The sequence below is a fragment of the Apis laboriosa genome, unplaced genomic scaffold (genome assembly GCF_014066325.1).
Source record: "Apis laboriosa isolate Shangri-la unplaced genomic scaffold, ASM1406632v1 scaffold41_cov147, whole genome shotgun sequence".
Classification (NCBI taxonomy): Eukaryota; Metazoa; Arthropoda; class Insecta; order Hymenoptera; family Apidae; genus Apis; species Apis laboriosa.
This window is the reverse complement of record NW_025223220.1, coordinates 95,078-121,839: the sequence shown is the minus strand read 5'-3', so window position 1 is coordinate 121,839 and position 26,762 is coordinate 95,078. Positions and strand designations below refer to the sequence as shown.

The 26,762-nt window shown below is 32.8% G+C and overlaps 1 protein-coding gene across 3 annotated transcripts in view; it reads right to left on the bottom strand.

The window, feature by feature from the left end:
- LOC122716040 (probable JmjC domain-containing histone demethylation protein 2C) overlaps nucleotides 1-26,762 on the bottom strand; it is a 291,449-nt gene that overhangs the window by 215,212 nt on the left and 49,475 nt on the right. For all 3 annotated transcript variants that reach the window (XM_043938733.1, XM_043938735.1, XM_043938734.1), the window contains exons 2-6: nucleotides 12,794-13,045; nucleotides 11,543-11,656; nucleotides 7,121-7,315; nucleotides 6,302-6,386; nucleotides 5,948-6,036 (exon numbers count right to left, since the gene is read on the bottom strand). In XM_043938733.1, coding sequence (XP_043794668.1) covers nucleotides 5,948-6,036; nucleotides 6,302-6,386; nucleotides 7,121-7,315; nucleotides 11,543-11,656; nucleotides 12,794-13,045 — 735 coding nt within the window. The remainder of the gene's footprint in view (nucleotides 1-5,947; nucleotides 6,037-6,301; nucleotides 6,387-7,120; nucleotides 7,316-11,542; nucleotides 11,657-12,793; nucleotides 13,046-26,762) is intronic.

Genomic DNA, 26,762 nt, shown 5'->3' with positions numbered 1-26,762 from the left:
AAAGTTTTTAAAATAAACTATTTAGCTATATTAAATTTATAAAATTAGTATTTTTTATGTTTATATTTTTTATATTAGTTATATATTATAACGTTCATTTTTTAAATTTTTTAATTTTTACAGAATTTGTAGTAATTACTATTTTATTTTATTTAATTGATATTGAAGTTAATTCTTGATTATTTTTAGTTTTTTTAGTATTTTCAGTTTGTGAATTAGTTTTAGGATTATCTTTAACAGTTAGAATTAATTATGAATTAGGTCATCAAAAATTAAATATATTAAATTTAATCAATTAGATATATTATTTAAATATATAATGATAATTATAATAATATTTTTTTATTTAATAATATTATTTTTTAAAAAAAATAATAATTTGAATTTAATTATTAGAAATTTAATTATAATTATATTATTATTTAATTTATTTAATTTTAGTTGAATTGAATGAATTATTAATATATGAAATTTTAGTTTTAATAATTATTCATATGGATTAGTAATATTAACTTTATGAATTTTTAGATTAATCTTTTTATCTTTAAATGATAATAGAATAAATTGTTTATTAATTAATTTATTATTAATAATATCTTTAATATTTGTATTTTTATCAATAAATTTTTTAGTATTTTATTTATTTTATGAATTAGGATTGTTAATTATTTTTTATATAGTTGTAAAATGAGGATATAGAGAAAATCGATGATTAGCTGGATTTTATTTAATATTTTATACAATAGTTTTTTCTTTACCAATATTATATATTATTTATTATATTTATTGAATAAATAATAGATTAAATTTTATATTGATAGAAATATTAAATTTTAATTTAAATTTTATATTATTTATTTATTTATTGATATCATTTTTAGTTAAAATTCCTATTTATATATTTCATGGATGATTATTAAAAGCTCATGTTGAGGCTCCTTATTATGGATCAATAATTTTAGCATCAATTATATTAAAATTAGGGGGATATGGGATATTACGTTTAATAATAACAATAAAAATTGAATTTATTTATTTTAGAAAAATTTTAATTGTAGTAAATTTGTTTGGAGTATTAATTTTAATATTAATATGTTTAATACAATATGATATATGAAATTTTATGAATAAATAAATAAATAAAGCTTAAATACGACGAGATATGAATGAACGTTTGGCGGACAAAGTGCTCGTATCAAGCGTGGAAGAAGAAATTCCGTGGAAAAGGCAGGAGAGTTGGTTCACAGTCTTTAAAGTGGCTCTAATGGCCATTTCCAAGAAGCGTCTCGAAACTGGAGAGCAAGTTCCATTACCGGGCGAGCGCTGTAGCCGGCTTTAATCCCTTTCGGCGAGTTTTCGAACTCGTATAAGCCAAGCCCGGAATTCGCCGACTTAGGGGGCTGTCGACCCAAGTATCCCGCGCGAATGTCACGAATTCCCAACTTTCCGCCTTCGAACCTTACATACTTATAAAACAGATTTCCAAAAGGGGCCAGCGTTACAGAGAGAAGCAAAAAAATTCGACTGGGTTTATCGGAAAATATAATTTCATTATAAATTTCAGACGAGTGGTCGAGTGATAATTCGTATAAATATTCGAGGCAATCGAGTGGCGTAGTGGCAGAGTGGGAAAATGATTTATGGAACGAGCTCGAGGGAAGAGGAAGGTTTCTCTCGCGTTAACGAGATTGCGGCAAGAGGATAGAGAGAATTCGAAGTTTCCTCCTCCCTCTCTCTGCGGAAGAAATCTCGAAGAAACAACTCTTCCCTCAAACTCTGGCGACGCAGGATTCGAAACTTTCGGCGAATTACTTTCGGTAACGATAGAAAGTTGGTCGAAACGATGCGTCTCGATCGAGACCAACTTTTCTGTAAACCGATTTCTGATCATTCGCAATTATATACTGTTATTAGGTGGATTAGTCTCTTTAAATTTCAAAGGAAATTTATTTAATTCATTCGCAATCGAGAAATAGAGAAACAATAATATTCGTTTAATTTTTAATATACGTTGCAAATTTCAATTTTTAAATAGTGAAACGCGTCTCGATCGAGACCAATTTTTCTATAAACCGATTTCTGAATAATCATCGATCATTCGCAATTATAGTAAATATACAATTATTAATTATAATCGTTATTAGATGGGTTAGTATAATCTTTTTAATTCCAATTTTCAAATTTATTTAATTCATTCGTAATCGAGAAATTATTTCAATATATATTATTATAAAAATTTCAATTTTTAAATAGTGAAACGTTTCTCGATCAAGACCAATTTTTCTATAAACCGATTTCTAATCATTCGCAATTATATTACTGTTATTAGGTGGATTAGTATAGTCTCTTTAAATTTCAAAGGAAATTTATTTAATTCATTCGCAATCGAGAAATAGAGAAACAATAATATTCGTTTAATTTTTAATATACGTTGCAAATTTCAATTTTTAAATAGTGAAACGCGTCTCGATCGAGACCAATTTTTCTATAAACCGATTTCTGATTAATCATCGATCATTCGCAATTATAGTAAATATGCAATTATTAATTATAATCGTTATTAGATGGGTTAGTATAATCTTTTTAATTCCAATTTTCAAATTTATTTAATTCATTCGTAATCGAGAAATTATTTCAATATATATTATTATAAAAATTTCAATTTTTAAATAATGAAATGCGTCTCGATCGAGATCAACTTTTTTGTAAACCGATTTCTGATCATTCGCAATTATATACTGTTATTAGGTGGATTAGTATAGTCTCTTTAATTTTCAAAGAAAATTTATTTAATTCATTCGCAATCGAGAAATAGAGAAACAATAATATTCGTTTAATTTTTAATATACGTTGCAAATTTCAATTTTTAAATAGTGAAACGCGTCTCGATCGAGACCAATTTTTCTATAAACCGATTTCTGATTAATCATCGATCATTTGCAATTATAATAAATGCGGAATGCAATTATTAATACCATTATTAGACAAATTAGTATAGTCTCTTCAATTCCAATTTTCAAATTTATTTAATTCATTCGCAATCGAGAGACGAATTGATAGAAAAATAAAGAAGAGAAATAGAAAAGGATCGTTTGAAGTAATATTCGTTTAATTTTTAATATAATTGCAAATTCCAATTTTTAAATAGTGAAACGCGTCTCGATCGAGACCAACTTTCCTGTAAACCGATTTCTGATCATCGATCATTCGCAATTATAATAAATTATATACTGTTATTAGGTGGATTAGCATAGTCTCTTTAATTTTCAAAGGAAATTTATTTAATTCATTCGAGCAATAGAAAAAAAATATATAAATAATATAAATAATATAAATAAATTTCTCGCAATGGAGAAGTGGAGAAACAACAGAGAAATAGAAAAGGATTATAATATTCTAATATAATTGCAAATTTCAATTTTTAAATAGTTTCTATTACTTGCGATTGAAGCAAGGGAATACGAGATCTGTTGTAAAGATCGAGTTTCTGTGTTCACAATTTCGAGGATGGATTATTCATTTCGACGACACGTGTTGTCCAGATAGAAGAGATAATAAAATCGTCCCATTTACAGCACAGTTTCTGGGGGAACCGCGTCGTGACGAGTCGATTGAAGGGGAGCGCGGGCTTGATTATTGTAAAGGGGGAATTCGGAATGGCCGGTGACCGTCTGGTATGTTCGATTGTCGTCTGGCCAGGAAATCGAGCGAGGAGAACACGAGGAAGGTGGGGCAATCGTGCTCGCGACGAGCGGAAGTCGGCCGGCAAGGTAGAAACGGACTCTGTTCCCGATTCTTGAAAGCTCGAGGGTGCCGCAAACACCACTTTATTGATTTCCCCGAGTTTAAAGGGAAGCACTCGGTCCGCGTACGCACACAACTACGTCCAATCCCTTCCCATTTCAATCCAAGCAATAAGATGATATCCTTTGTATCATCCAATTTCGTGTGTAATTTTTTGCAAGATAAAATATAATAAATAGTTAAATAATATAATTATTTAATAATTAAATAATTAAATAATATATATAATAAATATAATAAATAATAAATAAAAAGGTAAAATAACGAATATTCTCCAAATAGAATAGAAAGAATTGTTTCTGATACTTTTCCATTGCTTTCTACGCGTGTATTTCTTCTTATCTTGTGTATATATATATATATTATATGTATGTATTATATGTATTATATATATACATATATTATATGTATGTAGATTCAATCATGGTTGGAAAAAATAATAAGAAAAAAAGAAAAAGAAAAATATCGCGGAGACGATATGGGATGGCAATGAGCGATAAGGTGATAACACGTGGGTCGACGATAGGTTGAAAGTTACATTTCTCATTATCTCGCAGGTGTGAAAGCGGCGGCCAAGGACGAAAGAATTTTCAAATCACTTACGTAGTTGTTTGCTCGACGGGCAAACTTTTTTTTATCTTGTACGCGTGAACATTTTTTTCGTCGCATCATTAGGAAGACGAAATTATATTTAGACGGGGATAAAGAATCATCCGTTGGAAAAATACATTCTTTTTTTTTTTTTTTTTTTTTTTCTTTTCAGAAACCTATCTTATCTTTGCAAGCAATCGTTTCAAGGAAAATATATTCGATGAGCGAACGAGAGGAGGGTTTATTTTTTATTGGGGAAAAAGCTGTTATCGAGCTTCGTTCGATTTCAATCTGAAAAATCTCTCGATAAAAATCGAGAATGATTAAGCGGGGTTAATCAGTTTCGCGTTTGAAAATATTCTCCATGTATTATCTATCCTCGAGAAAGATATTTTTAGTTTTAGTTTTTCAGTAGTGACAATAACGTGCGTTTAAATCTTTAATCTAATATAATAAATTCATCTTCATTGAATTGGATGAATATAAGAGTATGTTTCATTATTATTTACAAAGTGAGTTAAAAGGAGGAAGATAGGATCGAATCGAACAGATGTCACTGTTTTTTTAATACTCACAAGAGTTTATCACATTGCCTCATATAATACTGGAATATGGATCAAGAAACAAATTCGTTTGCACGGGTCAACTAATGCACGAGTTAATACTTGAAATTCGTTAAAATTAACAAGTTAATATAACTATATATATTTCATAACGTTACCAAATGTTAAAATATACTTTGATCTTTACATTTGGAATAAAATTGGCGAATCTTATTCTCTTTCGTGGCGAATAATTTTTTTAAAAAAGTGCCATTTTTTCAAAGATCCAATTAAGATTTTTCGCAATATTCGATATTCTTTTCTTCCATCGTCTGTTGTTTTCTTTTTGCAAGATTATTCGTACACCGATACTGAAACCATGCAAAAAGAAAAAAAGAACGTTTTATTTAATCAATATAACTTTTCATAGAAATTAAAAAAAAAAAATTAATATCGAATAAAATTGGACAATTATAAAATAATAAAAAAATTTATGAACGTGATATCGGATCGAAAACGAACAATCAACTTTTCATTCAGGGAAAATTTCAATTTTCGAATATTAATATATGATGTGTAAAACCAGATAATCATACGAGAGAATGATATTCAATAAAGGCGTAACGTAACGTTGAAGTGTAATCGTTTGCATTTCTCAAAGAATTCGAATTTACTTGAAATTATTTCATTTCCCCGCGATTCTTTCGAAACTTAAAATTAAGTTCAAATCTCTTCTAAAACGTAGTTTATTTTCCAACAATCTTCGAAACTCCACTCGTTTATACGCTTTTGCCTCGCCTCTTCGTACATTTTGCGCGACCACATTTTGCGGAGGCGTAGCAACTGATACTTATGTATACATATGCATATACCAGTTTTCAACTCAAAATGAGTCGAACGCGAAAAAAGAAATGACAGATAAAAAATGCAGCGTGACACATTGCTCTCGCCTTTTATTATTGTAAACTACATAGCGATTTAATAATAAAACGGAATTGAATTTCACTCACCACAACAAGCGCGTGCGTCAGAGCAGTCGATGACCTCGACCTCCTCGGTGTCATGCCGACGACCTCGCCTCTCATGATGCTCTCGACGACTGTGCAAAAAAGGAACAAGCTAAAATCGACGGGATTATTTTTTTTATCTTTTTCTTCTCCGCTATTTTTTTAAAAAAAAAAAAAAAAAAGTACTCGCGCGATACTCAGAAAAAGTTCTTCTTCTTCTTAAAAGTTTTATCGATTTTTAAGAAGGGCGACCAATTCAAACGCGTCATCGTTTATCGATCGAAGAGATTTTCTTTTTTTTTTTTTTTTTTCTCGTAAGAATCGAAAGATTCGAATTGTCGATTTCATTGGACTCACCTCCGTCGCCAATCAACCGCATTTGTACTAAGCTCGGGTCCTCGTTGTGGTCCTCGAGAACTGTGTCATCGGTGACAGTCAGGTCCTGGAATTGGAATCGCAACGAGCGTGAATATGCAATCAAAGTGGTCGATTGACTGTACGACTCTCGAAAACAGCTTTTTCAGGCTGATTTAAAATAAATATGATTACGAATATAAATACAGTCACAGGTCGTAGAATTAATCGGTTTAATCGGGAAAACGAACGGATAAATCGAGATCCACGCGGTAATTCCCGGAGGAGGAAATGATTAAAAACTGAAATTTTGCATGGAGAATAAGCTCTTTGTATAATTACTTTTTTTCTTTTTATTTTTATTTTTATTTATTACCCCAATTTGTGGATAATCTTCGCGATTAAATCTACAGTTAATCCCAAAAAGCGATCGTATTCGATATATATTTTATGGAAAGTTGTAATATATTTAACAATAAATAGAAGCAATCTCTCTGATATCAATCTTTCACATATTCAATGCCCCATTTTAACAATTCTTCTTTTTATCTTCATTTCTATTTTATTTTCCTAAATGTATGAAGAAATAACATTATTTAAAACGCCACTTCCAATTATCGAAAAATTTATTCTGCAAATAAATGAATAATTATTCGCCTAATTATTACCTTCCCTCGATATTACGAATTCAATTCCTGAGAAAATACACATTTGTTATTAGAAGAGAAAAAAAGAGAAAAAAAAAGAATCATTACAAATTTTTCAAGATTGATAACAACTCGATTGATTCTACTGATAAAAATTTCGAAACCAAGACTTTACCTTGGTGGACTCGTTGTAACCAACGATGACGGCAGTGTACCATTGCGTGGTGCCCTCGGCCCGATAAACTTCGACCCTGAAGCCGACTAGAACGCTCGGCGTGGTGAGCAGGATCCTTTGTCCGTCCTGCATCTCTGCCCATCGCCTGACAGCGCTCGCCCAAGGCACCGAGCCTTTCGTAAGCTCCCAGTCCTGCTGCAGAAACAACGGCTCGGTTGAAGCCTCGTTACGGGACAAAACGAAATCCAAATCCTTTAAATTAATTCTTTGACCTCGTTTCGACGATTGTAAAAGTAGAGAAAAAAAAAATATATATATATATTCTTCGTTATTTGCAAAGGGAAAGAAGATAAAATATACGCGATTAATTTTTCTTTTTCTTTTTTTTTTAAGCAATAAATCTAAGTTCCTCGAGGCGGCCATCGAGGCAGACACGATACTTCACGTATCGTAACTGGGTGATTAATTCTCCTTTGGCGGGTGATTCGTTACGCTCAGGGAAATAATCGCTTTGTGAAGACGATTCTTCTCTCGTTTTCCATCAATCGTTTATTTGTGCAAACCGATAAACTCGACAAAAGCTGCAAGCATTTGTTTTGTTTAAGCGGGATTAGTTTTTAATTTGTCTATTCTCTGGAAACAGAGAGATGGCGCTCGCTATATACCTCTATTGTTTTAATCAGCTGATAGAAGTAACAATTCAATTTTCTTCTCAATTATATACGCTTCATGCAATCGTCCGTTTTGTACAATCAATGTTATTAATAATTTCATCAAGACGTGAAGTAACAGCTGTAATTCGATTATTATAGTGGTTAGAAAATAATTATTCCACGGAGATTCAGAGGCAAAATTTGTGTATTATAAAATGTGACAATATTATTATTTATATATACACATAACACTTTCACGATTATCTAAACTCGCATCACATTAATTTCAAAATCAAAACGTATTTTTTATATGTAATAAAATTTTTTTCATCGTTATTTCAAAATCAAACTTTAGTTTTAAAAAACAATCGACATCGAGGTAATAGAAAATCGAAAATGGAATCAGATCTATTTAGTAATAGAACTTCAATGAAGTAATTGTATTCCGTTCTACTCTGTCTAGTGACTCTCTCTTTCTCTCCCCCCGTCAATATTTTCACAAATACAAGACAGTTATACGCGTGTTGCGCCAACATCTCGTTACGTCACGATCGCATCGTTACGTCAGATGCGTTGTGTAATCACGACATGAAGGCGCAAGACGTGGTGATACACGATAATAGTAATATAACGGCAATTATAATCCCATTACCGAAGCGTTGAGAGAGGCTCAACAATCGCTCTCCAACGATTTTCGTGCGATACCAGCGACGACCGAATGCTCGTCTCATCGTGACGCCGATATTTTCCAACGGTGGAAAGAATTTTTCTTTTTTTTCCCCAGAATAATCAAGAGGAGAAAATCCTTTTCGAGGATTCGAAAAAAATGTTGATTGAATAGTCGATTGAATGGCAAAGAAAATATGTAGATGTAGCACGTGATTGGATTTGAAGAAATTTTTTCGAAAAAATATTGGACAATTTTATACGTAAAATGTAATTCGACGTTAATTTGTTTTCGTAAGCGGACGTGTAGAGGATTTTAAAATCCGAAGGATCGATGGAGCGAAGAAGAAAATTCTCATATGCCAATTAATTGAATCAGAAGAAGTTAAGAAAATACTTATATTTTAATGGATCAGAATTTTTTCTAGAAATATTCCAAAAATAGAAAGAAGTATCTCAATCTTCGCCTATCCTGTGCTTTACAAAAACGATAATTAACAATTATCACCCTTACTCGGCTAATATTTCTCTTTATCTCTTTATCTCGAAGGCTCCAAGCCTTCATCGAGAGGTGGTATCTCTCTCTCTCTCTCTTTCTCTCAAGAAATGACGATCCACGAGGGAGGAGAGGCGCGAGGTGAAAAGAAAACACGAGGAAAGGTACGTATACGCGGGGTGTATCGAGGACCGTTAGGTAAAACGGGAATATGTTGGCGCCTCGCGTTGGCCGTTCTCCAACGTTTCATCGGTGCAACACGGTGTGTCGACACGAGTCACCAAACCGGCAACCGCGGCAAGGAAACAAGAGCGAAAAAACCGTCTCGAAAGGTTCACGCGAGCCCCTCCCCCCTCCGCCCGAACGAATCCACGTGATCGCTTCTTTCCGTCCCGTACGTACGTATTGCACGGTATGCGTGTTGCTAGGTATGCGTCTCGAAAACAGAAACCGGCAGAAAGAACCCGTTGCATTTATAGTTCAGGGTCACCACACTGTTCGCTCTTTCGCCCGGTCCAACCGATCCGACTCACTCCTTCTCCGTTCCATTTGGAATCGACTCCACCCACTTCTTCCTCCTCTTCCTTTTGCCCTCCCCTCCTTCCTCTCCGCCGCACCTTTCTCTTTCTCTTTTTCACCACCATTCGGCGCCACTCTTTCCTATATTGCTCGCTCGCCACTCGCTCTCTTCCTTTTGCCAACGCGATTCTTCCATCCCGTTTCTTCTTTCTTTTATCCTTTTGTGGCCAGCCGGTCGCAGCTATTTTTTTTTTCTTTCTCACTCCTTTTCCTTTGTTCGCTCGAAACATTCCTTCTACCTTACGTTTCTCTCTTTTGCTTTCGCCCATTTTTTTCTTTCGCTTCTTTGGCAATTCCACTGTTCTTTTCGTTTCTCGAGCAAAGATGTTTTCCTCTGTCTTTTGCGAAGGGAAAGTGCAGCTGCATCACGTGTATCAAAAATCGATAATCGAACGGGCGGCGATGGCCAAGCGAGCAATTTCCACTGACCCCGATGTGTCGTCCTATTATTTCTCTTCTATTTTTAAGCGCGCTAACGCGATGAAGTTCAACCGTCAGCCTATCTCAGGATTATTTTATTTTATTAGCTGCGCTAACGTTCCGTTGAAAAAGAAAATGTAAAAAGAAATGATTCGAGAAATGTAGAATAAATTTTTTCTTCTAGACTTCGTTCTAGACTTCGAGTGAATCATGGTATTAATCAATGCTGAATCTTCAAACAAATTTATTCTATACTTATCTTCGCATCTTCTAATCAAAATACCGATCAATACGTGCTTGGAAAAGGAAGCCTTTTACTCTTAAACATTCCTTTCGAACTTTTCCTTGCGTGACAATCATGAGAAATTAAAGAGTTATTTATTAATTAAATCTCAATGTTCTTGGGAATCGAGCGCGAGAAACGTATTACTTTTCTTTCTCTTTCTCTTTTTCTTCCATCGAGCGAAACTAATTCGAAGGTAATCGGGTTTCATACGATGGCCAGCGGAGGATCAAAACTCTCGCGCAGCTGATCCTGACCACGATCTTCCCGGAAACTTCTCGCCGCACGTGAATGACTTAGAAATTCGTCGGGGATCCGAGAAAACTTTTAACGGTAAAAGTTCCGCTAGTTTAATTACTTGGAAACAATTCCCCGCATCCGCGCCCCACCAGTTCGAACGTAAAAACTTTTCAAGTACGCTCGACCGTGCTCCGGGAGAAAGCACTCGTCGGATCGATTTATCGCGCCATGTTTTTCCCCTCCACCCGCCATCTTGAAATATCGATAATCGATCGCAATTCTTTTCACGCTCCAATTTTTAACCAAGTCGTTTCAAGATTACGTGTAATTTAATTTATTTTTTTGGATAAAATTAGATTGAAAATTAGAATAACAATGTTTCGCCCTCGATCATTCGTCCTTTAAAGGATGAAAATGAAAAATTGGAAATTCGCGCGAATTTTTCAAATTTATTCTCACTCGATAAAGCAAATTTCTACGAACGAACCCTTAAAAAAGTAAACTGAGTTTATTATACAAATTCGAATCTTCGTGATCGATCGTAATTTTGAATAATAAATTCGGATCCCTCGAAAGAAAAGATATTAAGCTTTTTTAAAAATTGGATTGGACGGAACCGGGGGCGACTTAAAGGCGATATATTCGGTCGGGATCACTCATCCCTCTCGAAAGATTACTCGCAGTCACGGTTCCCCGAGGGCTGGCGGATAGGTCAATAGCCTCGGAACTTGCTTCCAAGTTTCCTCGCCGTTTCTAACGAACTAAGTTTCTCGTTGTGAGGTTGCAGCTTGCTCGAGGTCGGTTTCGGGAAACTTGCGTGACACTTAATCGGCCAAGGATCCCAAAACGCGCCCCCATCGATAAAATATATAAATCGCTATGTAAAGAAGAGGGGGAAGATTCCTCCACGGGTTTTTAAAGCGCGATCGATCGATCCGACTTGTTCCAACTTCGGGAATGAAGATGGAAGTTTACATTTTTCACGATGTTGTAAAACGTCGGATTCGTGGAAGTCGATATCGAGGAAATAAAAAAAAAAAAAAAAAGAGAGAAAAAACATGGATGCTATATCATCATATACTCACGGTAAACGGCTTCAGCTTCGAGTAATCGACGAAGTCCAGCCTTCGATCTTGCATGAATTCGAGAGGCATCGCGTCTTCTGGTAACTCTGCACGCGCCACCAGGGGATAAAACGTCTGCAAATGAATTCGATTCGATTACATTGACGTCCATTATTCACAGTTGGTCGTATCATAGTATATCAAACGTTTTTTCCAATTTAATGAAATTTTAACCGTAAAAAATTTTTTTTCGTTTAAATTATTGTTACGCACGAATTTAAGAAATGCATTTTTACACACAATTTTTTTTTTTTAATAGGATTCAAGTGGAAATGGAATTATCGATCGTAATCTTTCCAAATTATTTTCCAATTTAATGAAATTTTAACCGTAAAAAATTTTTTTTCGTTCCAAATTAAATTATTGTTATGCATGTATTTAAGAAATGCATTTTTACACACAATTTTTTTTTTTAATACGATTCAAGTGGAAATGGAATTATCGATCGTAATCTTTCCAAATTATTTTCCAATTTAATGAAATTTTAACCGTAAAAAATTTTTTTTCATTCCAAATTAAATTATTGTTACGCACGAATTTAAGAAATGCATTTTTATACATAATTTCTTTTTTTTAATACGATTCAAACGGATGGAAATGGGATTATCGATATTAATCTTTCCATTCGATTTCTTTAATTTGCGCGATAAAATTTAACAAGTATTTAACAAATAAGCGTCTTACAAAAAAATTTTATTCCGATAAATTTCTTTTTCTACGACAACAAACTAAACCGTCGAACGTTACGAGGGCCGAAATAAAACGCGAAAACCGAGATATTTCCATTATTGCATATCCATATTTAATCCAAATGGCGTCTTTTCGACGCGACGAAGAGAGAGAGAGAGAGAGAGAGAGAGAAAACAAGAACAAAAAGAACGACGCTCGCGAGAATTAATTAAAAGTTCCGGTTAATTAGGATCAAAGCTCGCGTCCACCGAGGGAGGAGACGGAAACCCACTCGAAGCCCCGCGCACAAGATCACGGACAGTTTTGCATGCAAACCGTGGAACTGCACTGTTCTCTCCCCTTCCATCGAATAGGGGAATCGATCTCGAGAAGGCGAAAAATGGACGCTTAAAAAAAAAAAAAAAAAAGGGAAAAAAAAAGAATATGAAGAGAAACGAAAACGTTGGAGTGATGGAATTTAAATTTCGTTTAAAATGTGATCGATGATTAAGGCGAGGAAAGGGGTGAAGAGGGCGCACTTACGAGAGCCGGCCAGGCGACCGTGTTCGCTACAGCTGTGGCGCCCCTCAAGAGTTTCCCGTTGATACGGTGATGGTGGTGGTTATTATTGGCGTGATTGTGGTGATCGATGGCGATGAGGCTGGCATGCCTTGGATCAGGTCGCTCGGCCCAGCACAGCCCTTTTTCCACTAAGAAGAACGAGAACACCGCGTCCCTGTGGGGCGATAGCCATTCTCTCCTTTGCCACTCTACGTCGTCGTATTCTACGAGGATCTGGAAGAAAGACGTTCGTTCATGTTGCGAGTTTCTTCAACAACACGCCGGGGTTCGATGACACTGCCCACTCCATACAATAACCGCGCTATCCATCACCGTGCCTCAATCACGCTTTGTTCTCAACCTATCCCTATTCGCGATGCAAATTATTTCTCTCCTCCGATTTGTTTATTGTTCTAGGATGGAAATATTTTAATATTCCGTTTGATCGAATGGATCGATAATCCTAATTATTTATTTATTTATTTATTTTTTTTTTTGTTATTTTATTCGAGATGTTTTGAAATGTTTGGTAGGTGGTTTTTTAAGAAGTTAAAAAATTATATGTGTACTTTTTTTAAGGAGGATAGGATTTAATTTTAATATATCTCTAATCTGAAATGATTTTTTGAAGGTTCAAATTTAAAAAAGGTTTTAAATTTAAAATTTAAAAAAATTTAAATTTTAGATTTATTATTAAATTGATATTATTGACCGATTATGAATCTGAGATTCATAATTAGAAGAATTTAATATTGTCGAAAAATAAATTGTGAATTTTTCTAGAATCTAAGGAAACGTTACAAAGTTTCGAGAGTTTTGCAAATCTAAAAATTCAAGGTTTTCGTTCCCATCCATCTCTCGATACAAATTACTCGATATTTGCAGATCTCCATCTAATAGAAACTCCATCTATCTTTCGTTCGTTCGTCTGGATGGAGAAAAAACGGAAGAGAGCGGAAAGAGAAATAAGAGAAGCTCGATATTGGCCGATTAACGGTATCCATTATTCATAAATCACGAACAGCGTTAAAAGGGTGATTGAAGGGGAAACGGTGAATTCTCACGGTCGGTTTATTTCAGCTCTTCGTTAACACGATAAATTCGTTAACGCCGGGGAACAGCAATGAACGGAGCGATCGCTAATTGAAGGTCGGTCTCTGTGCGTCACTTAATAAATGCGATCACTGTGTCTAACGATCTGGTGAAAGTGATCGCGTATCCTTCATGAAAATGAATCGACCGTGCGCGGCATCTTTCATTTATAATTCAAATTTCTTTCTTTCTTTTTTCTTTTTTTAATCGGCCTATTCGAAACGAGGATTTTTTTTTTCTGCTTATTTTTCGAAATAACGAGGATCGATCGACTATTTGTCGAATCGTTCATTTGGTTGATTTTACGATCGAGCGCGAGCCTCGAACGACCAACATTCCTCTCGTGCAGCGCAACGAACTTAAAGGCACACGCGTGACCCGTTACGGTCGTGGCGCGTCAGCCAATTAAATGCATAAATCAACATTAATCGTGGCGCTGCTAGGTCGTCGAGACCGTTTATTTGCGATCCTTTTCGAAACAGTTTTACAACGCTGTCTTTTTTAGTTTAGTTCGTTTGTTTCGTATATAACGTATTTTCTATACGCGAATGACGTTCTATGACGATGATACATCGTATCAAGATATCAAGGATAAATTGTGAAACATTTTTTTCATAAAACACTTTTTACATTTATATTTCTTCATTCCCAAGAAATTTGAATTTTTAGATTTTATAATTTATAACCCTCTGAATTCTTCCTCGAATCGACGTTCTTATCAACGTTATTTTTTTCGCAATTTCACAATAACGTTTTATCTTTAATTAGATTCCTGGGAAAACGTATTTCTAATCTAAAAAATCGAGCTGCGAATTCGTGGAAAGAAATCAACACGCAATATCGCGGGAGAAAACGGATAAATTATTTCGTTGCAACAAGAGTTCCCCGGGAGAACCGGTGAAAATAAATCTTTGTATGCCCTTGATTTTATCGAATACACGGTCACACGAATGTCCGCTAAAAGCGCGGGGAAAACGAGGCTTGGTAACTCGGGACTCGTCCGTCAGGCGGCGATACCTGTCAGAGTGGGGATCAGTAATGGCCGCCACCGGATTCGAAAGCTCCGCCTCCAGTCAACGTTCCGGCACCGCCCGATTCGGTTGCCAAGGCGACCCACGGTCGGCCATTTTGCACTCGTGACCTACCACAACCGTCTTCTACACAGGCACGAATCTTTCCCCTTCTTCAACCACCACTTTCGACCACGATTCACGTCTTCTCATCCCCACCCAGCTAATACTCGTATCGCGCGCCGTCGCGGTCCGTTTCGCGTTCCCCTCGTTTCGAACACGGACCGAAAGAGAACGGTGCACGCGTGTTGTTCTATCCTCCAGCGAAAAATTTGGAATCTTTTTCTTTTTTCCGATACGTTTTCCCGGAATATTTCATCCCCGCTATAATTTCACGTATAAATCGATTTTGAAATTTGAATTTCTTTGAATCTCTTTCGTTTCTATCTCTCGTAGATAAATAGAAGAATCGTTAGAAATGAAATTCACGTATAATCGCATCTCATCCACTTCCCGATCAGATAACCGTTCGCATCCTGCGTTCGTCGTTCCTTTCGACGTTAAAAATCTAAAACGGCGGCCATTGACCAACTTCCTTCGTACCTTCCGTGACTCTAATCACCATCCAACTATTTCCAACGGCGTGACAACGACCAGAAGGCGTGGATGGAAAACTGCCTTGCCCCCAGATCCCAACAGATAACCGACACGTTCCCACTTATTCGATTAATGGCTATTCCTTTCCAGGCAATTTTTTATTTCCACGTAACGGTCGAAAGAAATTCGGGCAATTTGAATTTGAAAGCAGATTATTTAAAATAACGTTGGGCTACGTTTCGATGAGCGGAGGTGTCGGATAGGTATCTCAAGGTCACTGCCAACATTTTGAAAAGATGCGTCACGCACTGTTTCGCGCATATTTATTTTATTTTTATCGCGCGACGACGAGGAGAGCGAGGACAACGACCCTCTCCCCTCCTCTCCATAGTGGTATCTCTCAAGGTCATTAAAGGTAACCTCTTTTATACATCCTTTTATACACACGCGTATAACTTTTCTTAAAATTAGCCACACACGTTTTGAAATCACGTTTTAGTGTCTATCTCGGTCGATCGATGAACACATAAATCATTCGAACGGCTGTACAACAAGGCCACTTAACCGTATAATATACCAACACTTTTGATTCACGAGGCGCAAAAAAGAACGAATGACAGTTTCCAAGAGGCGAAATGACTACAAGCTGCATTCCACAAGAATGTTCCAGAGTGTGGAAAGACGCGAATATATATATATATATATATATATATATATAGTTTCGTTCGAAAAAAGAATCGAAACAAAGTCGAAGAATTGAAAACGAATCGAGACGTTCCTTCGTTGCGCAAGGCCCAATTAAATATTACGTTAAATACAGCTCTGTTGCGTTACGTGGCCGGCTGCCTCTTCGATCATTTCACGCTCACGTATACTTTTTTTTACGATGTCCTTTCGTGACCTAACCGACTCGCTTCTCTCGATTCTTTTCTGCGCATGCCCGATAATTAAGAGAGAACTGGCTCGCGATCACGTTACAGTACAGTAGTGTTATTTACAAACTTTCGCGTCGTTGGGCAGCCTCGTGCGAGGAAAGTTGCGCGTAAATGTTGAATCGCCGAGCATCGTCGTTGCTATTTTCTCAAGAATTTTTACCAACGGATGGAAATATCTTTTTTCTTGTTTGTACTCGTATCGTATGCGATATTGATATATTCGTGGAATATCATCGACTCGATAATAAACAAAAAATGCAAAATTTAACATAGAAAAATATCGATTTATTTACGAAACGAAAAAGAGACAAGGTAGACGTATATTCTATATTCGATATTTTCCTTCTTTAAAATTGCAAACTGATTAATTTGATAAATAAACTTTAATCGAACTCTTCAAAGATCATATATATATATATCAATCATATCTAAAAGGATAAAAAGAGCAAAGTACTAACTGCGAGAAATAAATTATGTAATCTATTAATACCTCGAATGAATATGACATATAACTAACGTATATAGTCAGATTAAGAAACTCGTGTTTAACAAGTAGATACATCATCGAGGACAATCCGTGAGTAACGTTTATAGCAAGGAATAAAACTTTTAAATACCAAAATATCAAGAGTGTGAAAGGTATCTCTATCTAGAAAAAAAGAGAGAAAAAACCTTTTCGATTTCTATATCGATCTATAAAAATTCTTAAATATCAACAAGGGATATTTCCATCCTCTTAATATTTTCATTCGATGGAATGAAGGAATGGAGATTCCTTTCGAGAAAGAAGAGGAAGAAATCGCGAGAGGAAGATCGATTTCCCGACAAGTGTTTTAGAAAGAGGGAGGGGGAGGTGTAATCGAGAGAGGGATGGGTTCGATCCCATCGCGACCCCGAACAAACTTTCTCGAAGGGAAACTTGGAAAGTTTCGAAATGGGGGGAGGGAAGGATAGGGGCCATTTGCCGTGAAATAGGGACGCGCGTGGGTTTCACGGGACGAAGAGAGGTGGTATTCCACTTGCGTTTCCACGCAGTTTCAAAGGGCCCGGTTTGCGTCATCGCGCCACGTGTGTCGATCGTATATTGGATCGGCTCGTATCAAATATTGGAAACGAGAACGCACGGAAAACAAGGCTGAAAAGCTCGGCTATTCGTCTGCGCGAAGAAAATGAACGGATATGCATATAAAAGCCTTCCATCGAATATATATCCCTTCTTTTGTCGTTTAACGCGGTATTCATTGAAAAGACAAAGTGGGCGGACGATCGAAAAAAAGATTCATCTGGATCGATCGCACGCTTTTTCTTTCCAAGATATAAATATAATATTTTTTTCATACGATATTCGTATTCGTCGGACGGTTGAACTTATATAATTAGAAATGAAACGTAAGCGGAAAAATGTAACGATCTATCGCGTCTATCGAAAGAATTAATTATTTATCGAATGAATTATTTTACTTCCAACAAATTTAGATTAGATATCGGAACTGCATCAGAATTGTGCAATTCTAAATTTATATTTTAAACGTAAATGGATAAGACGGATAATTATCAAGATCAACATTTACGTCAAACTTTAATTTTACTATGCAACATCGTTTAATACTTTCGGCATGATGGAAATAATACGTGTAATGGATCGAACGCGTTAATGGATTTTATGTAACTCGCCGACATTATCTACGCTCTTATAATCACCGAATGTTAAAACGTTACATTAACTGCAAGTCAAAGAGGTTTTCTCTTTGAAAAGGAGAATACCAACGTACACTTACCGTTAAAAAACTAAGTACATAATATATTCCACGCCAAGTAGATTGTAATGAATGAATCTCACAAAAGTATTAATGATCGAATTTCGCTATTCAATTAGACTGATAATTAAAATTACAGAATGCAATGAGATATAATAAATTCCATATTTCTATATTTCTATATTAAATATCAAAATGAGATTAATCAAATATAAAACACACATTCCTGTTGTATATATTTTGTCCATCACAATGAAGAAAAGAAGGGAGAGAAAAACGAAGAGGCTTGATACATATTTAAAGGTAGGCATTCAGCGTATATAGCATGACCCCTTCCGAAGGAACAAAAACGGAACGGCGTCGGCGCGCTGATGAAAAAAAGAAAGAAAGAGAGAGAGAGAGAAAAAATTGCATCCATGGCCATCCACCGACTTCAACTTCGTCGTACGTAAAGAAAGAACGTCCCGCATTGTTTCAACCCTTCCCGTTAACAACGTCCCCAGCGAATGCGGGCAGAAGAGGGGGGGCAGAAGAGGGGGGGGGGGGGGAAGAGGCGCAGGCGAGCGAAAAGTCACGGTCCATTTTTTCCCCCGGCTTTATATTCCCCGCCCCGAATCCCTCAGTGTGTCATTAGTTTTGCCTTTATTCATCGCACGTGCTCGCGGCTACCACATTGTACACAATACTGGCAAATCACGTTCGGTGTATACGCAACCGGTGTATACCCGCTGCGTGGCGACGTATCCTATATCGACTGATTAAGGGGATGAAATGTTGTGAAAAATAGAGGGAACTATGGGGTTAGGATTTTTTTCTAGAAATTTTCCTTCGAATTAAAGTGGTTTAGAAAAATATTTAAAGTCGGTGATTTCTCTTCCTATTCACCTTTTTCGATCTTTTCGATTATTTTAGGGGAATTTCTGGGGAATGGATTTTTTAATGAAGGAATAGAAGAAAAAAGAAGCATCGATTTTATTAAGCTTGGCAATCGTTGCTTTGAAAGATATTGTGTAATGTCTTTAAACAGAATTATTACAAAATAGGAATTCTTATATTCTGGAACATTGACAGTGAAATATTGTTATGGTGTAAATGGTGTTGTATTATGTATTAGAAATATTCTATAGCTGTATATTTTATTTTTAATTATTTTTAAGAAAATAATGCTTATACATGTGGATGCATGATAGATTTATCATACATTTGAAATAACGTTATTGATAAATGATAAATGTAAATTTAATAAAAACAATGTTAATTCATATTTGACAATTATTGCATGCAACTTTAGTTTGTACAATATAATAACTTTAATTTCAAATTATTTCTATTTCTTTCTTTCCAATAATTTTAATTTTACTCTTTTCTATACGAAATAATGAAATGACAAAATAATTTATTATTAGAAAGTGTTATTATTTCAAATAAATATATATATGTACACTCATACGTTTCAAATAATTATTTCTTATTTTCACATTAAATAAAATTTGCACAAGTCTCGTCTGTAATTGGGACACAACTTTTCTTTGCTTGTGTATCCATTAAATCATTAAACGTATTCATTAAACTTCAAAAAAAGAAGCTGCAAGTTTAGATCTCATGGCTTATTAACGATAATTTAAAATATCAATAATTGACCGATTCCTTTAATAAGGATTGAAACGAATAAATTGAAACATTTTTTTACTAATGCATTATACGATTTTTTAATAATTCGTATATTTCATTATTGGAAATTAATTAGCTCTTTCACTATAATTTCTTTTCTCAAATGACTTCCTATCATATCATGTTCTCCTAATACAAAATCGACATTTTCGACAAAGTTTCGTACGTTCCTATTTGGAAAATTCTAAGAATTTGACGTCACTTCCAAAAATTTTACTGATTCTGAGAATTTGATGTCTTTTCCAAGAAGTGCTAAAATTCCTGGAAAAATATTTCGAGCGATCTCTTATTATATCATGTTCTCCTAATACAAAATCGAATTTTCAACCAAAAGTTTCGTTGGTTCAACCCATATGCAAATTTCCGAGAATTTGACGTCATTTCCAAGAATTTTAGAGATTCTGAGAATTTAACGTCATTTCTTGGAAAAATTTTTCGATCGACCTCTTATCGTATCATGTTCTCCTAATACAAAATCGAATTTTTGGACAAAAGTTTCGTAGGTCCAATTCATACGGAAATTTCCAAGAATTTGACGTCACTTCCAAGAATTTTAGAAATTCTCAGAATTTGACGTCATTTCCAAAAATTTCCAAGATTCCGAGAATTTGACGTCATTTCTTGGAAAAATTTTTCGATCGACCTCCTATCGTATCCTGTTCTCCTAATACAAAGTCGAATTTTTGGACAAAATTTTTACTATCGCTCAGGAAATTTCCATCTTCATCTTTTTTTTTAAATATCTCGTTTATTCTTCGGAATATTAAAAAATGTTTGGAATAAAAGTTAAACGGTTTCGAAAGAGCTATATTCTGGTGCTCTAAATTTTTTTGTAAGTGGATTCATAAAAAACTTCTCGAGCTCAACTTTATTTTTTTAAATGGCATCATATACTTTTCGAAGTATCAGTCAATATGTCATAATATTTTCTATAGAAAAGTACTAAACCACTTATAGAAAAAAACCAATAGTTTAAAAGATATTTAAATAAATTTATATATTTTTTAAACTGTAAATTTTTTGCTATATATGACTTAATACTTTTTTATAGAGAATGCTAAGATATAACAATTGATGTATTAAAAAATATAGAGTCCTATTTAAAAAAACAACATTCACTTTTATAAATCCTTCACGCTTCCATATATAAAAAAACTAATAATAGCAGAATATGGTCCTCTTAAAACCATTCAATTTTTATTCGAAACATTTTTTAATGTTTCTAAAAATAAGCGAGATATATTAGATAATGTTTTTCGGACACCCGGTATATTATGCATTATGCAATAGGTTAAAATTAATCGAAAGATTCCAAATAAAAAAAATACGGTGCTCAATGTATTCTTCAATTCCTAAAAAATTAAAAAAAATGTTAAAAAATGCATGAAAAATAGTAGTTTTTATGATAAATATATGATAAATGTATAAAAACTCCTTTTAAATTATGTTCTCCTAATAGAAAATCAAATTTTTGGTCAAAAGTTTCATTCTATTGTTCAAACACTTGAAAATTTCCAAGAATTTGACGTCACTTCCAAGAATTTTGAAAATTCTCAGAATTTGACGTCATTTCCAAGAATTTTAGAAATTCCGAAAATTTGACATCAATTCTTGGAAAAATTTTTCGATCGACCTCCTATCGTGTTATGTTCTCCTAATACAAAATCGAATTTTTGGACAAAAGTTTCGCATGTCCAATCCATATGGAAATTTCCAAGAATTTTAGAAATTCTCAGAATTTGACGTCATTTCCAAGAATTTCCAAGATTCCGAGAATTTGACGTCATTTCTTGGAAAAATTTTTCGATCGACCTCTTATCGTATCATGTTCTCCTAATACAAAGTCGAATTTTTGGACAAAATTTTTACTATCGCTCAGGAAATTTCCATCTTCATCTTTTTTCTTAAATATCTCGTTTATTCTTCGGAATATTAAAAAATGTTTGGAATAAAAGTTAAATGGTTTCGAAAGGGCTATATTCCGGTGCTCTAAATTTTTTTGTAAGTGGATTCATAAAAAACTTCTCAAGCTCAACTTTATTTTTTTAAATGGCATTCTATACTTTTTAAAGCATCAGTCAATATATCATAATATTTTCTATAGAAAAGTACTAAATTACTTATAGAAAAAAACCAATAGTTTAAAAGATATTTAAATAAATTTATATATTTTTTAAATTGTAAATTTTTTGCTATAAATGGCTTAATACTTTTTTATAGAGTATGCTAAGATATAACAATTGATGTATTAAAAAATATATAGTCCTATTTAAAAAAACTACATTCACTTTTATAAATTCTTCACGCTTCCATATATAAAAAAATTAATAATAGCAGAATATGGTCCTTTTAAAACTATTCAACTTTTATTCGAAACATTTTTTAATGTTTCTAAAAATAAGCGAGATATATTAGATAATGTTTTTCGGACACCCGGTATATTATACATTATTCAATCAGTTAAAATCAATCGAAAGATTCCAAATAAAAAAAAATACGGTGCTCAATGTATTTTTCAATTCCTAAAAAATTAAAAAAAATGTTAAAAAATGCATGAAAAATAGTAGTTTTTATGATAAATATATGATAAATGTATAAAAACTCCTTTTAAATTATGTTCTCCTAATAGAAAATCAAATTTTTGGTCAAAAGTTTCATTCTATTGTTCGAACACTTGAAAATTTCCAAGAATTTGACGTCACTTCCAAGAATTTTGAAAATTCTCAGAATTTGACGTCATTTCCAAGAATTTTAGAAATTCCGAAAATTTGACGTCAATTCTTGGAAAAATTTTTCGATCGACCTCCTATCGTGTTATGTTCTCCTAATACAAAATCGAATTTTTGGACAAAAGTTTCGCATGTCCAATCCATATGGAAATTTCCAAGAATTTTAGAAATTCTCAGAATTTGACGTCATTTCCAAGAATTTCCAAGATTCCGAGAATTTGACGTCATTTCTTGGAAAAATTTTTCGATCGACCTCTTATCGTATCATGTTTTCCTAATACAAAGTCGAATTTTTGGACAAAATTTTTACTATCGCTCAGGAAATTTCCATCTTCATCTTTTTTCTTAAATATCTCGTTTATTCTTCGGAATATTAAAAAATGTTTGGAATAAAAGTTAAATGGTTTCGAAAGGGCTATATTCCGGTGCTCTAAATTTTTTTGTAAGTGGATTCATAAAAAACTTCTCAAGCTCAACTTTATTTTTTTAAATGGCATCATATACTTTTCGAAGTATCAGTCAATATATCATAATATTTTCTATAGAAAAGTACTAAACCACTTATAGAAAAAAAAGCAATAGTTTAAAAGATATTTAAATAAATTTATATATTTTTTAAACTGTAAATTTTTTGCTATATATGGCTTAATACTTTTTTATAGAAAATGCTAAGATATAACAATTGATGTATTAAAAAATATATACTCCTATTTAAAAAAACAACATTCACTTTTATAAATCCTTCACGCTTCCATAAATAAAAAAATTAATAACAATAGAAAATGATCCTTTTAAAACTATTCAACTTTTATTCGGAACATTTTTTAATGTTTCTAAAAATAAGCGAGATATATTAGATAATATTTTTCGGACACCCGGTATATTATGCATTATGCAATAGGTTATTAAAAACAATCGAAATATTCCAAATAAAAAAAATATAGTGCTCAATGTATTCTTCAATTCCTAAAAAATTAAAAAAATGTTTAAAAATGCATGAAAAATAGTAGTTTTCGTGCATTTTTAATAATTTATAATATTTGCGAAAAAAATGTTTTAAAGCTCTAAAAAAGTGGCAACACTAAGAAAAATTGTAAAAAAATAAGTAGGAGAATGGTAAATATATGATAAATAAATGTGTAAAACCTCCTTTTAAATTATGTTCTCCTAATAGAAAATCAAATTTTTGGTCAAAAATTTCATTGTATTGTTCGAACACTTGAAAATTTCCAAGAATTTGACATCACTTCAAAGAATTTTGAAAATTCTCAGAATTTGACGTCATTTTCAAGAATTTTAGAGATTCCGAAAATTTGACGTCATTTCTTGGAAAAATTTTTCGATCGACCTCCTATCGTATCATGTTCTCCTAATACAAAATCGAATTTTTGGACAAAAGTTTCGTAGGTCCAATTCATACGGAAATTTCCAAGAATTTGATGTCACTTCCAAGAATTTTAGAAATTCTCAGAATTTGACGTCATTTCCAAGAATTTTAGAAATTCTGCGAATTTGACGTCATTTCTTGGAAAAATTTTTCGATCGACCTCCTATCGTATCATGTTCTCCTAATACAAAGTCGAAGTTTTGGACAAAATTTTTATTATCGCTCAGGAAATTTCCATCTTCATCTTTTTTCTTAAATATCTCGTTTATTCTTCGGAATATTAAAAAATGTTTGGAATAAAAGTTGAACGGTTTCGAAAGGACTATATTCTGGTGCTCTAAATTTTTTTGTAAGTGGATTCATAAAAAACTTCTCGAGCTCAACTTTATTTTTTTAAATGGTATCATATACTTTTCGAAGTACTAGTCAATATGTCATAATATTTTCTATAGAAAAGTACTAAACCACTTATAGCAAAAAACCAATAGTTTAAAAGATATTTAAATAAATTTACATATTTTTTAAACTGTAAATTTTTCGCTATATATGGCTTAATACTTTTTTATAGAGAATGCTATGATATAACAATTGATGTATTAAAAAATATATAGTCCTATTTAAAAAAACAACATTCACTTTTATAAATCCTTCACGCTTCCATATATAAAAAAATCAATAGCAACAGGATATGGTCCTCTTGAAACCATTCAACTTTTATTCGTAACATTTTTTAATATTTCGAAAAACAAGTGTGAAACATTAGATAATGCCTTTCGGACACCCGATATATTGTATCATGCAATCGGTTATTATAAACATTCGAGATATTCCGAAAAAAATAAAAATATGGTTGAATTTTTCAAAAATTAAAAAAATAATTAAAAATTTTAAAAACTCCCAAAAATAGTAGCTTTTAATACAAACGTTAAATGTGCGAGAAATAATTGTCTAGATTTATGTAAATTTAAAAAAAAATATTTTAAAAAAACATGATAGCTTTAGAGAAATGGTAAAAAAAAGCACGGAAATGATAAGAATATAATAAATATATAAAAACTCTTTTTAAATTATATTCTCCTGATATACAAGCAAATTAAACAAATGTTTTCTTCATTGAATGTATTATTCTCAAAAAATTCCAACAATTTGATTTCAAAAAACTGCTAAAATTCCTGCTAAAATATTTCGAACGACCTCTTATCATATTATGTTCTCCTAATAGAAAATCAAATTTTTGATGAAAATTTCGTTCGTTCGCACATTTGGAAATTTCCAAGAATTTTAGAGATTCGAAGAATTCGACGTCATTTCTAAGAGTTGTCGAAATTCTTAGAAAAAATACTCGAAAGGGCTCCTATCAAGTTATGTTTTCCTGATCACACAAAATCCAATTCGAGAAACAAAAATTTTTAACAGAATTGTTAACTTTTTATTAAGAGAATATAATTTAACAAGAAGTGGCATATGTTTTTCTGGAATTTTCTGGAATAAGGGAGACATTTTCCCCAATTATTATCAGAATAACGTAGAAAATGTATCATATGAATTACGATACTTTTTTCATACTTACCTTTTATACTTACCTATACTTACCTCTTAGATTAGCCATATTTTTAGAAATTAGTCATTTTTTAACAGTTTACTTAATCCTAAGAGATTGAGGAATGCACAGGATGGGATATATAATTTTTTATAACATTAAAAAATGTTTGTGACAAAAATTGCAAGGACTTCAAGGAAGGAATACTTTGATATTATTACTTTTTTCACAAGTGGATTTGAAAACTTGGAGAAGTTAACTTTGTCTTTTTAAAATAGACCTATATTTTTTTCAGTATATAATAGATGCAACTCGATATTCTCTATAAAAAGTACTAAGTTATTTATAGCAAAAAATCATTAGTTTAAAAGATATTTAATTAAATTTAATTATTCTCTCAACTATAAGTTATTTGCTATGTGCGTTTTATAGCAAATACTTCACTTTTTTATAGAGAACGCTGAAATGTATCTACTGGGACATTAAAAAAACGTTCTATTTAAAAAATCGAGGTTAACTTTCATAAATTTTCCTCGAGTCAACATATGAAAAAATTAGTAACATCAAAATGTGTCTCTCACAAAACCATTTAACTTTTACCTGAAATACTTTTTAATATCACTAAAAACAAACGAGATATTCCAAATAATAAAAATGAAGTGCATGATTCTTCAAGAATAAAAAAAAAAATTATTAGAAACGTTGATTAAAAAAGATGGCAGCTTTCATTACAAGAAAAAAAATATCCGAAAAGTATTTATGTAAATTAGGGAAAAAAAATGTTTCAAAAAAAAATAATAAAAATGTTTAGAAACGGTAAATACATGATAAATACATATAAAAATTCCTTTTCAATTAAATTATTTCGAAATATACAAAGAAAAATTGGACAAAACTTTCGTTAATTGAAATTACTATTATTTTAAATCAATCAACATATACATTAAGCATATTCAACAACACATTACTTCAAATAATCATTCCTTATTTTCATTTTAAATAAAATTTGTTCAAGTCTCGTCCGTAATTGGGACACAATTTTTGTTTGCATTCGTTAAATCAATCGCTTTACAAGAGGAAACTGCGAATTTACTTTTAAATTTAGGTTAGGTCTTATTAACGACAATTTAGAACATCGATATCCCGATCGAGACATTTTTTTTTTTACTCGTACAACGCATTCTCGATACGACTTTTCAATTCATAATTCATAATTCATAATTCGATCGTTCA